Source organism: Sorex fumeus, unplaced genomic scaffold (assembly GCF_029834395.1).
Source record: "Sorex fumeus unplaced genomic scaffold, SorFum_2.1 ptg000063l, whole genome shotgun sequence".
NCBI lineage: Eukaryota > Metazoa > Chordata > Mammalia > Eulipotyphla > Soricidae > Sorex > Sorex fumeus.
The window spans coordinates 51,052,604-51,065,199 of record NW_026606120.1 but is presented as its reverse complement, the minus strand read 5'-3'; the positions used below and the strand labels follow the sequence as shown (position 1 = coordinate 51,065,199).

The 12,596-nt window shown below is 43.1% G+C and overlaps 1 protein-coding gene across 1 annotated transcript in view; it reads right to left on the bottom strand.

Moving 5' to 3' along the window:
• Positions 1-12,347, bottom strand: part of SUZ12 (SUZ12 polycomb repressive complex 2 subunit) — a 75,743-nt gene extending 63,396 nt beyond the window's left edge. The window contains exons 1-4 of the mRNA XM_056126850.1: positions 11,791-12,347; positions 9,528-9,574; positions 9,383-9,447; positions 951-1,019 (exon numbers count right to left, since the gene is read on the bottom strand). Of these exons, the coding sequence (XP_055982825.1) occupies positions 951-1,019; positions 9,383-9,447; positions 9,528-9,574; positions 11,791-12,097 (488 nt within the window). The 5' untranslated portion in view covers positions 12,098-12,347. The remainder of the gene's footprint in view (positions 1-950; positions 1,020-9,382; positions 9,448-9,527; positions 9,575-11,790) is intronic.
• Positions 12,348-12,596: the final 249 nt, after the last annotated feature.

The window sequence follows — 12,596 nt, the reverse complement described above, 5'->3', positions numbered from 1 at the left end:
CAAATCCATAAGGGGGCTGAAAAGATCATAAAGGAGCTACCTGCTGAACCCAGTTCAATCCCAGGCACCACATATGATCCCCCAGGATGGCCAGGGATCATGTCTGACCACAGAACCAGGAATAACCCCCAAGGTGCATAGGTGTGGCCCATCATCTACCCCACAAAAACGTGATCACATGGTCTTTGAGCACTGCACCCGGAGTAGCCCCCAAGCATCTCAAGTGTGGCCCCAAAAAAGTAGTCAACAAAAGAACACATACCACCCAAGTTCATGTTTATCTTTAAAACAATATTCAATTTTCCTTTGGTTTCCACATCAATGCATTCTACCTAAGAATAGACATATACTGTCTAGTCCAGATGTAGATATTAGGCTAAACAAAATAATTTGAATTAGTTTTGAGTACCAAATCTGAAAACAATCTGAGGATTAAATTTCTGAAACTACCCGTGATAAACTAAGTTAAATATAAAGTTAGGAATATTTTGCCAACAACACAAATTTAAAATGAGGGGGAAAAAGCCTTTCTCAAGTCTGAAGATGGTTACTTTAAAAATTTCTGATGCTATGATACATATGGCACAGCAACTACCACAAAATTAGGGAGATAAGTGTGTCTCCATCACTTTTTAGATGAAGTAAATACAGGACTAATACCAACCACAGAAGCTACAAAACCTCTACTCAAATATAAGAAATTGCTAATATATTTAAATAATAATGAACACTACTGCTTCACAAAACTGAGTTCCCAGCAGTAGAAGTACTAAACACAATCCTTAGGATTTTCTGCTAGGGATAATATAGAAGTAATTACTGATTTGTGCATGAGCATGGACCCAAGAAATTTCTAATGCTTCAAATTTCTTACAAATTTGTAGTGATCACTAGGAAAACGATCACTGTAAATTTTTCTTTTCTCAACATAAACTGATAGGTTATCTTACCTATGAGATTCTTGCTCTCCTCTCATTTTCTCTACTTTTGATAACATATCATCAACTTTAAATGTTTTCCTGGAAAAAACAGATAAACAAAATAATCACTTCTCAACTGGGAAAAACAAACAGATTACACTTTATTGTCACTATAATAGGCAATTCTGAAATTTGATTTTGATGATTTTTTAAGATAAACTATGGACAATTAGCCGTAACAATAAATACTACTGAAGCAAGTGTATGTTATAAAACAGCACACAAGAGTTTAAGTCCGAACTTGGATGTTACCTATTCCATAAGATCATATAACTATTCCCAAACCAGACTAACTATGGCTCTTAATTTCTATTTATTTTGACAGCCTTCAACAAATATTCAGTATAAATATCTTATTTCCTTTACTAGATTATAAGCTCCTCCAGGGCAGAGATTGCTATTTCTCAAGGAAAGTTGCAAAGTGCTTGGCACAATGCCTTGTATTTGGTAATGTTCAGATATTTGTCCAACTGAGTCAAATGCAAGTTATGTCTATTTTAAAACATTCATATTTATATAAACAAGTTTACTGTATATTAGCATTATTAAACTATATAATATCTGAAGTTATTATAATATCATTAGACTGATAGCTAAATTTAAATGACTAGTAAAGAGATGGTTGTCATTATCATGATACAATTCTAAAGTTTAAATCCTAATAAACTTGCATGCTTTTAAATTCACAAACATTTTCTTTAGTCACAACAGAAATTTAAACTAAGAGCTCATTTAATAAATTAAAGAATGGATTCCAAAGCGTCCAGCTTCCATATTCAGGGGCTGCTCCATGACGGTACTCTGGACTATGAAGTGTTAGGATCAAACTTGGGTCTCCTACATGTAAAACCATGAGCTCTAGCTTCCTGAGCTATCTCTCCTGCCTTCATCTTAGTTCCTAAGATATTCTACTCTCCATGTCACCTGAGATAAAACTAATCTAGACCCATATATAATTTACTAATTATAACAAATTACTTCCCTTTATGTTTTTACAATGTCTTCAAATTTAGAACTTGAAAACCTTGAAGGGCTAGGGAGATAGCACAGGGTCTTGCAAGCATCTCCTTTTCAATCCCACATGAACCCCAGCAACAACTACAACAGGCTGTAACCCTGGAGGACCCTGGCATTGCAGGGCTTTCAAGGAGGTATCACATTCTCCTATAATACTTCCTTCAGTGATTCACTAAATGGCTCAATGTCTTCTCATTCAAGTTATTGGCCACATTGCCCAAGTATCATTAGGAATGGCCTCTAGGCAACTGGGCCCCTGAAACACTGCTTAAAAGGCTCTCCCTCCAAAAAATTTTTTAAAAAAAAGGGGGGGGGAGAAAAATTTAACTATTTCTACATTACTATGTAAAGCTTAAATTCAGATAATAGAAATCAGTGACATACTCATTCCTCAAAAGGAGCTACTGTACCCAACCCCTACAAAATTTTTCATTGAACAGATGTTCACGTAGAAGCAAGAAAGATAGCATATAAGGCTCTTGCCCTGCATGTGGCCAACCCACATTCAATCCCTTTGCACAGAATCAGGAGTAAACTCTGAAAGTATCTGGGTGTAGTCCAACTCCTATCCCTACCACCACCAAAATAAGTATGTTCATGTAACTGGACAGAAATGTGGCTAAATGGTAGCGCCCATATGATCTGTTTGTATGAGGCCTTGGGTTCAATACCCAGTACAACAAAGAAAAGAAGAAAAAAAGAACTGTTAGTATTAGTATAGTGTAATAAAGTATCACTCATAGGAAGAGTCAATACAATCTGTATTTCAGGTGAATAAAGAGAATCCATTAAAAAGAGATTTTTTTGCAAAAGAGGCATTGAGTGGCAATCATATTTGGTCTGAAGTCTATTTTCAGCATGCTTCTCCCATCCTGGGAGGGAATGTAAACGATGGAGAATGGGCACTGGTGGAGGGATGGGTACTGGATCACTGTATAACTGAAACCCAAGCACAAAAATTTGTAAGTCTACACGGGGGTATGGTGCCGCCAGCAGGTCAATCTGTACCTGTGAGGCGAGTGCATCAGCAGCCTGAGGGCGCCTTCAGACTTCCAGATACCCCAAAATTGCTGCTGTGTCTTTGGCCAGACCCCAAAAACTTGGGGCAAAGTTTACCAAGAAAGGAAACAGCCAAAAGTTAGGTATGTGGGAAACACACCCACAAACCACCTCCGGCTCAGCTATATAATTGGAGGCAAGGCCTCTTTGGTTCCTGACTGAACTGCTTAATGGACATGATCCCAGAGACTCAGAAACGAATCTCAGAACCCAGTGGCTTTAGGTAGAAATGTGTCTGGTCTCTGCAGTAGGCTACCGGTGCTGGGCCAACCCAGGTGGGAATAGGTTTCGTGCCTTGGCCTGTTCCCCCTGGCGGCCCAGTGGCCGCCATCCGTCTGAGGCCACTGGATAGTCACATTTGGGCCCCCAGTGACGAGACACACAGGGCCTCACGGGATGGGGGTGGAGCCGGGCTTGTCCTCCCCACCCCAACGAGACCCCAAGTCATCGCCCACGAATGGCCTCTCTGGCTCCTGATCAAGCTGCTTAATGGCCATGATCCCAGAGACTCAGAAACAAATCTCAAAACCCAGTGGCTTTTGGCAGAAATGCGTCCGGACCCCACAGTACGTTACTGTCGCCGGGCCACCCCAGGGAGGAAAGGGTACTGTCACTCCACCCGCTCCCTCTTGGCGGCTCGGTGGATCATCCTCCAGAGGCCACTGGACAGTCAGGCTTGGGCCCACAGTGACGAAACTTGTTGGGCCTCACGGGATGGGGAGGGAGCCGGGCCTGTCCTCCCCTCCCCAGCGAGACCCCAAGCCATGGCCCACGAATGACCTCTCTGACTCCTGATCAAGCTGCTTAACGGCCTTGATCTCAAAGACTCAGAAACAAATCTCGAAACCCTCGAAACCCAGCGGCTTTTGGCAGAAATGTGTCCTGCAGTAGGTTACTGTTGCTGGGCCACCCCAGGGGGGAAAGGGTGCAGTCCCTCCGCCTGTTTCCCCCTGGCGGCTCGGTGGCTGCCATCCTCCAGAGGCCATTGGACAGTCAAGCTTGGGCCCGCAGTGACTTGTTGGGCTTCACGGGATGGGGTGGAGCCGGGCCTGTCCTCCCCACCCCAACGAGACCACAAGTCATTGCCCAAGAACTGCCTCTCTGGCTCCAGATCAAGCAGCTCAACAGCCATGATCCCAGAGACTCAGGAGCAAATCTCGAAACCCAGTGGCTTTTGGCAGAAATCCCTCCAGATTTAAGTGTTAAAATTTCGGAATTTCAAAATCACATGGCCCTACTGCAGCCATGCGTCATCATATGTTATTCATAACCAGCAATAGAACACAAATTGTCTATTGTTGCCTTTTCAGCATATCTGAGTGTTGGGGTAAAATCTCAAATAATAATGGTGGTCTGGTGTTGAAATATTGAATGTGATCAAAGTAGAGAGAGAGTAATGTGGAAATCATCTGCCCCACAGGTGGGGATAGGGTGTGGGATGGGGTTATACTAGGGTTTTTGGTGGTGGAGAATGGGCACTGGTGAAGGTACAGGTGTTTCATTGTATTACCGAGACTTAGACCCAAAAGCTGTGTAGCTGCTCTCACGGTGATTCAATAAATAAAATTATAAAAAAAAAATTGTAAGTCTACAACTGTACCTCGTGTTTCACTAATAAAAATTTAAAAATAAAAGTTTTCCTTAAAAAAAAGATTTTTTAAAAATTTTTAGAGAAACACCATGAGGTACAGTTGTAGACTTACAAATTTTGTGCTTGGGTTTCAGTTATACAATGATCGAGTACCCATCCCTCCACTAGTGCCCATTCCCCACCTCCAATGCTCCCACTATCGGGGCTGGAGAGACAGCACAGTGGGTAGGGCGTTTGCCTTGCATGTGGCCGACCCAGGTTCGATTCCCAGCATCCCATATGGTCCCCTGAGCACCGGCAGGAGTAACTCCTGAGTGAAGAGCCAGGAGTAAGCCCTGTGCATCGCCAGGTGTGACCCAAAAAGAAAAAAAAACAAAAAAAAAAACAATGCTCCCACTATCCCTCCCACTTCCCCCACCCCACCATCCCACCCCACCCGTGGCAGGGCATTCCCTTTTGTTCTCTCTCTCCTTTTGGGTGCTGTGGTTTGCAAAAGAGGCATTGAATGGCAATAGTGTTCGGTCTATAGTCTATTTTCAGCATGTATCTCTCATCCTGGGAGGATCCTCCCAATACCCTTTACTTGGTGCTCCCCTCTCTATCTGAGCTGCCTTCTAAAAGAGATTAAAAAAAAAAAACAACTCTTTACCTTCCTTTGGAGTTACTAAATATTTTAATATTAAAACTTTGATCAAAAAGAGTATAGGAAGAAGCATCTTATTTTAGGATAATACATTTTTAATCTTCACAGACAAGAGAGGAGAAAGAAAAATGTTGGATATTTTAGGGTAGTAAGAACTTAATATAAAGATTAAAATGTTCTACAGCAGAGTACTGGAAAGTTACTAGAATCTTCGAAGAATGGTATAGCTACCTTTACGTAATGAGTGAGAAAAAAATCCTGTCTATAGGAAGAAAAAGGTAAGACAATGGTTGTCTCTTGATTATGGAGTCAGGCACTGAAGTATATAGGAGAACTGAATGTTAAAGACCATTGGAAACATCCTCAGCAATCCCGACTTTATGAGGAAAAATAAAATGAACTATATAAGCAACTATACAAAAGCAGCTCCTCCCCACTAAACCAAGCATTTCTATTTCTCTAAAAAGGTACTCTTACTGTAGCTTGTATTTAACAAGATAGTTTTCAAAAGATCAGCAAAAAGAGAACTTTTAAAATTCAAGAAATTTCAGGAAGACTCAGGAAGTTTAACTGGGAGATTTTAGAAACAGCTTACATTAAACCCATTAAAATGAATTCAAAAGATACCCTCCTCTTGACCAGTATTTACACTGTGTCAGTATAGTGTTAGCTAACAGAATCTTTAAACCTCTATAAAGTAAGTACTTTCCTTAAAGTACAAGGAAAGTTTAACTAATATACTAGAATTAACAACAAAGTATATGACTTTAAAGGGAGTTATTTTTATCCCAGCTATGAATAGTAGTTGTTGTAGTAGTAAAAAGGAATTCTAAAAACAACCGAATAAAGACCATAATTACTGGGCTACATCTTCCATTTTTCAAAGTCATCAACTACTTTGAAGAAGGCAGCACTCATCTGAAGATATAAATTGCAATAAAATTTGTTCAAAATAATTTTTTTCCAAAATAAGTTTTACTGTATAAGACAGCAAAAGGTCTTATAAAAGTAAAAGACAGTAATAGGTCAAGCATGTAAGTCACTTAACTCTGACTCCTATTGTCAAAAACAATATATCCCATAATGTGTCTAAAAACCAAACGACACAAAATGAACTTACATCTTAAAAATACATAATTTTTATCCACTTATGTTTTAATTCAAATTTATTTTGAAAATACTTAATCACGCAGCTGGAGAATATAGCGAGTAGTGCACTTGTCTAGTATGTGGCCGACCTGTGTTTAATCCCTGGCACTCTATATGGTCCCCAGACCCACCAGAAATGATCCCTGCAAACAGAACCATGAGTAAGCTTTTAGCACCACCTGGTGTGGCCCCCCCAAATAAACAAAACAGTTAATCACTTAAATTAAAATCAGGTACCATGGGTCAGGAGGAGAGTGCAAAGGGTGGGAATGCATGCTTTGCATTAAGAAGGCCTGGGTTTGATTCCCAGTACCATATGGTTCCCTCACAAGCATCAATGGGAGTGAACCCTGAGCACAGATCTGTGACCAAAATAATAAAAATAATAATCAGGCAGCAACTAGGTAATTCAACTAATCTCCCATACTAAAAAAAAGAAGAAACTAAAAGAACTGGGGAGACAGGACAAGAGGTGGATCATGTGTCCAACAAGTGCAAAGCCCTGAGTTCAATTCAGTTCACTCTTCATGACTCCACAAGCACATGATTGTGGCTGGGTGTGGCCCCAGGTTACCAAGCACTGCCAAGTGAGACGCATGGAAAAATAAAATTATTTTAAAAATGAGAAAAAAAGGAAACCGCTGCTAAAATTCTCTGGGTTTTATAGACTGAATAGAGGATGAATGGATGAACAAACTGGATTATTGACCAAATCCAGTCTACAGCCTGCTGTCCCACAACTCCTTAACCAAGAATGGCTTTCACAGATAAACATTTACAACTGATTTTATGATCTAGAAACAATAACTCTAAGTCTCAATTAATTTAAATGTTATCTCTCCTGAATAAAAAGCTTTCTAGGATCAGAAGACAGCTCAAGTGATAAAGCATACGCCCAGCTTATGTATTAGATCCTGGCACTGCATAACACCCACCCCATCACTTGTCACTGTGGTCATGGTGGCTCAAGTACAAGTGGAGGTGGCTCCTATAAAGGTAAAAAAAAAGAATTCCACACTTCTCACTAGTAGGTCTGTATTAGAAAACATCATAATTAAACTGTATTTTGAATTTAATCACTAAAACATCTGTGAACAAAAAGATTGCGAAAAAGTAAAGTTTTTCCCCCTCTTTTTGCTGAAGTACACATCCTATCTAAAATCCTCAATTTTGCCTCCTACTTATATTTAAAATCTAAAGTATTCGCCATCTGGTCCTACATAAAAAGTTTGCCAAATCTTGGCATAGTTCACATAATAGGAGTAGAGCTGCAAAGAGGAAACAAACTGTACTGTATTGTCCAGTCCATTCACCTACGTAATGTACAAAGCCAAACTAAACTGTATCTTGCTATAGAAAACATAATGCCTACTTAATAACCAGTGGGAAAGTCTAAAAGAACTATCTGTGATACTTTGTATCTCAAAGTCTGTTGAGATAACAATGGTTTTGGGCTAGAGAGATAGTACAAAGGTTTATGGCTCTTGCCTTGCATGCAGTCAACCCTTGTTTTGATTCTCTGGTACCACATATGGTCCAGGAGAATTGCTAGCAGTGGTCTCTAAGTAAAGAGCCAGAAATAGACCTTAAGTACGTTCATGTTTGGCCCTGAAAACAAAAACAAAACAACACAAAAAACCACCTTAATAAGTTTCACTGACTATAATGACATCATCAAATACTTAATAGAAATTTCCTTTAAAATTATTTACTTCAGGCACTGGATAATATAATGGAAAGTGTACTAGCCATGCATGCAAGCTGACCCAAGTTCAGATCTCAGCACCCCATAAAGTCCAAAACACTGCCAGGAGTGATCCCTCAGAGTCTTGTGTGACCCAACACCCCAATCCCTACCAACACCAATTAAAACCTGTTCACTTAATATACTCAAATAACCTTGCATTTAGGAGAAAAAAACTAGCATGCTTGAATTATATGAGACTAAGTATGAAGTGTTATAAAGCAAAAATAAACACTGTCCAACACCACCAGATTCCATTTTAAGACTAGATTAAGATGTCTGATTAAGAACAGTTACCCTACTATCTTCCAAGAATTTTTCATTTAGAGTTCGGAATGAACCCAATGATACAGTGTGCATTTCACATTGCTAGGTTTGATCCCCAGCACTGCCCTCACCAAAAAACATTTCCTTGAACCAGAACAGCACAGTGTATTGGGTGCTTGGCTTGCACGCAGCCGACCTGGATTCAAAACCCCGGAATCCACATGGTACAACCTATATATCCAAGTCTGCCAGGAGTGATTCCAGAGTAATGTCAAGATAAATCCTGACTAGCACCAGGTATGGCCCAAACCCACATCTTCCTCCCTATTAATAAAATGTCCCTCTTAATAATACTACCACCACAGGTACAAAACAAGCATTTCTGAGGCTTGAGTGATAGTACAACGGGCAGGATGCTTGCCTTGCAAACAGCCAATGCCAGTTCAATCCCTTCAATCCCAGGCATCCCATATGGTCTCCCAGAACAGCCAGGAATAATTCCTGAGTACAGAGCCAGGAGTAACCCCTGAGCATTGCCAGGCATGGCCCAAAAACCAAAATAAGTAGGTAAATAGATAAGCATTTCTTAGGTAAATTATTTGTTAAGCACATAAGAAGTCAACAAAACTTAACTACTAAATATGTACCAGTAATAGTTTTCTTAAACTGATAGATATTCCTCAACTTTAACCAATTTTAATAACTAGTAGCAGTATATTAAAACATAAGTCAGTAAAATCACTTCATTCACTTCACTATTAAAACACTTCCGTTAAGAAAATAATGCTTATAAACTAGAATTTACAAAAAGACATTATTAAAAACATGGCAATCAATTTAACCACTTTCATCTGGCTTTCATATTTAATCTTTTATCTGAAATACAACTTTCAAACAAAATATTAACATGAGTAAAGATTAATAAAATGTACCTTTTGATGTTTGTTCTGGAATTTCGATGGGACATGTACGTAAGAGTTCTGTGCAAAAATATAGGCTATAAAAAAATTAAAAAGTATTACAATGAAATAAATGATAATGTAAGAAAAAGTCTTCAGAATTTTATTGATTACTTACTGCTATAAGATTTCGTGTTCGAAGAAATCTATAGATCTGTGTTGGTTCTAGATAACGGGAAACAAAATCCAAACATTATCTAAATTTACTTAGCATTTGTTTTTAAAATACCAACCTTCCCTGTACTATAACAAATATAAAACAATCATAACTTATGGGAATTATGTACTAAATACATCAAAATTAGCATTAACAATAAGACTGAGGTCAAATCTCATGATTCACATTGACAAACTTCATCTACATTGATCTTAAAATTTACTTACAACTTGTCCTTTGACCTTGCATTTCTACATCAATTTTTAAAATGTATATATGTAGAATGGTTACAATCACTTAATTTAGGTAACTTAGACTACTTATAATCCATCTCCTATCAAAAGCAGCTGAAATGAGGTTACCTGGATTCAGTAAAACAAAATTTTAATTTTTGTTTTAAAAACCCTCGTGCAGTAGTCATCCAAAATAGAATGTTTCCAAGATTTTCTAAGAGGTATGATGAAAGCCAATCGGTATTGTAAGAAATTAGACGCAATTTATAGAGAAAAATTTTTAGTTTTTACGTATTTTGCACAACTTAAATATTACTTCATGTTAAAACAGCAATATTTTTTAAATAATAGAAGAAGCCCAAAATGTTTGGAAGATTTTAAATTGTTATAAAAGACTTAAGTCACAGATTAAAAAATATTTTACATACAAACTTCATTGTACCATCCAGAGATAAACAAGAACCATTTCTATCTTAAAACAAGACAGTGTAAAAATAAACTAAAGTATTAGTACATACATTGAAACATGTAAATATCTCAGAAACTATGATCAGTATTAGAGAAGGATCAAGTTGTACAGAGACCAAATACAACTCTGAAGACTTCACTTCTCTGGAGTATACTGATCAGAAAGCAAAATAACTTTGTCGGAGGTCTTGTCTTCTCATGACATTTAGAAAAGTATTTTGAAATTTCCAGTTAACCCTGAGTTTTCGCTTCAAATAAACTGAAAGATGAAAGCTATGTTAGCATGGGTACAGTTAATTATATACGTATGTTTATTGTCATCAAACCCCTTCCTTTCTTCAGTGCATTTCCAATTTAATGCCTCTCCACACTTCTGAGTGTATATTTAGCCAAAAGTATGGCTGTGAATCTTCATCAAGCAGGTTCAATATTTGTTTCCAGAAAAATCGAAATTTCTCGTATTGAATTTCAACCAGAATTTCACGAAGCATTAATGAGAGCCGATGAAAGACGGGCATCAAACAATGTAATACATTTTTCCAAGCACAGCTGATACCATGCCCTTCACATATGCCACGGTAAAAATTGTAAATAAAGACATTGGGTGGCAGAGCCGGATTGATTCAAGATGCTGCGAGATCCCGAGCCATCAAAGCCCCTCCGAACGGTAACAGGCACACAAAAGCCCAACAGGAAAAGCCCCGGGAAGGAACGTTCCTGCAGGAGCCGTGGAGGTGACGAGAGTCGGTATGTTTTGGATAAATTCTATTGTTTGTTTCCAGGTACGTTGCTCCCCTCTGCAAAGTGAGCGGGAGTTCAGGAGGGGGGGCCTGCCCGGGGACCTGGGAGCCCCTTGCAAGCCCTCGGGAAACGGGGTTCGGGGAAGCCGGGCGCCGGGAACGGGCAGCGTCCTCCCGGGGACGGCGTGCGGGGACGTCGTGCGTGCCTTCCCGGCTCAGTTGTACAGCTCCGGGAAATGGGTATGGGCGGCTCGGCCACGGGGCTAGGCGTCCGAGGGGGGCCCGCGCCCGCAGGCACCGGGCCGGCGAGCGAGCCCCCGGGATGGCTGACAATCGGGGCGACGGGCACCGCACTCCTCGCCCGGCGGGCCGAGCTCGGCGCCCCACTGCCCGGCCCGAACCCCGCGGCCGTCCCGAGCCCGCAAAGGCAGGAGAGAAAAACAAGCACTAGACTGGGGGGGGGCGGTCTAGAGGTGTGGGGGGGGGCTCTGCCGGCCGCCTCGGGCCAACTCCTCCGAGGACTCTTGGAACGTGGGGACCCGCCGAGCGCGGGGGAGCGCGGCGCCTCGTCGGGTCCCCTCACGCCACCGCCCCCCCGAGAGGTGCCGGCTCCGTCCGTCCGTCCGCCCGCCCCGGAGCCCCGCTCGACGTCCTCCCTCGGCTCCCTGACCCGGCGGACCCCCCGGCTGAGGGAAAGCGGGGGGCCCCCCGCGAGCGTCCCGTCCCCCGCGCCCGCCGCCGCGCGGGGGATCCCCCGGCACTCTCCGCCTCCCGCATACTCACTCTCGAAGGCCTGGAGGAAAAGCTCGTGGTCAGCCTGGACGTGCTCCATTTTCGGCTTCTTCACCGGCAACACGGCGGCCCCCGCCGCGGCCGCCGCCGACGAGGAGGCGGCCGAGTAACCGCCGCCGCCGCCGCCGCCGCCACCGCCGCCGCCGCCTCCGCCGCCGCCACAGCCCCCGCCGCCCGATTTGCCGCCCGACGCAGTCGCCGCCGCCACCGCCGCCGAACCCCCGAAGCCGCCTCCCCCGGACCCCGCGCTGGGCCCCGAGCCGCCCCCTCCCCCACCGCCGTGCTTCTGAGGCGCCATCGCGGTTCCTGCCTCCTCCCCGCCAGCTACCCGCCGGGCGGCCCCGGAGAGTGAGCGCCCGCGACGCCGCACGCTCGCCCCAGCAGCCTCGGGCCGACCGAGGGGGGAAGGAGGAGAGAGGGGAGGAGAGGGGAAGGGAAGGGAGGAGGAGAGGAGGGAAGGAGGGAGGAAAAAAAAGTGTCTCCTCCTGAGAGCCCCGCTCCGCTCCGGAGGCTGCTCACCCTACCCTGGCCTCGCTCCGCCCACTTCCCCCGCCCGGCGCGCTGATTGGCTGGCGGGAGCGCGCGCCGCCCGGCCGCCCAGCCCGTTGGTCCGCGGATTCTCCCGTCAGTCACGCGGAGGCGCTTCTCGCGGAGGCGCGGCTTGGTTGGCCCGTGCGCGCTGCCGATCGCGGGCCCGGCCGCCTCTTTGAACTGAATTCGCGGGAAAATTAGGGGTCGGAGCGGCCTTCCTGCTGGCCCCGGTGCATTGTGGGGAGAGAGGGACCCAGCGAGCGGCT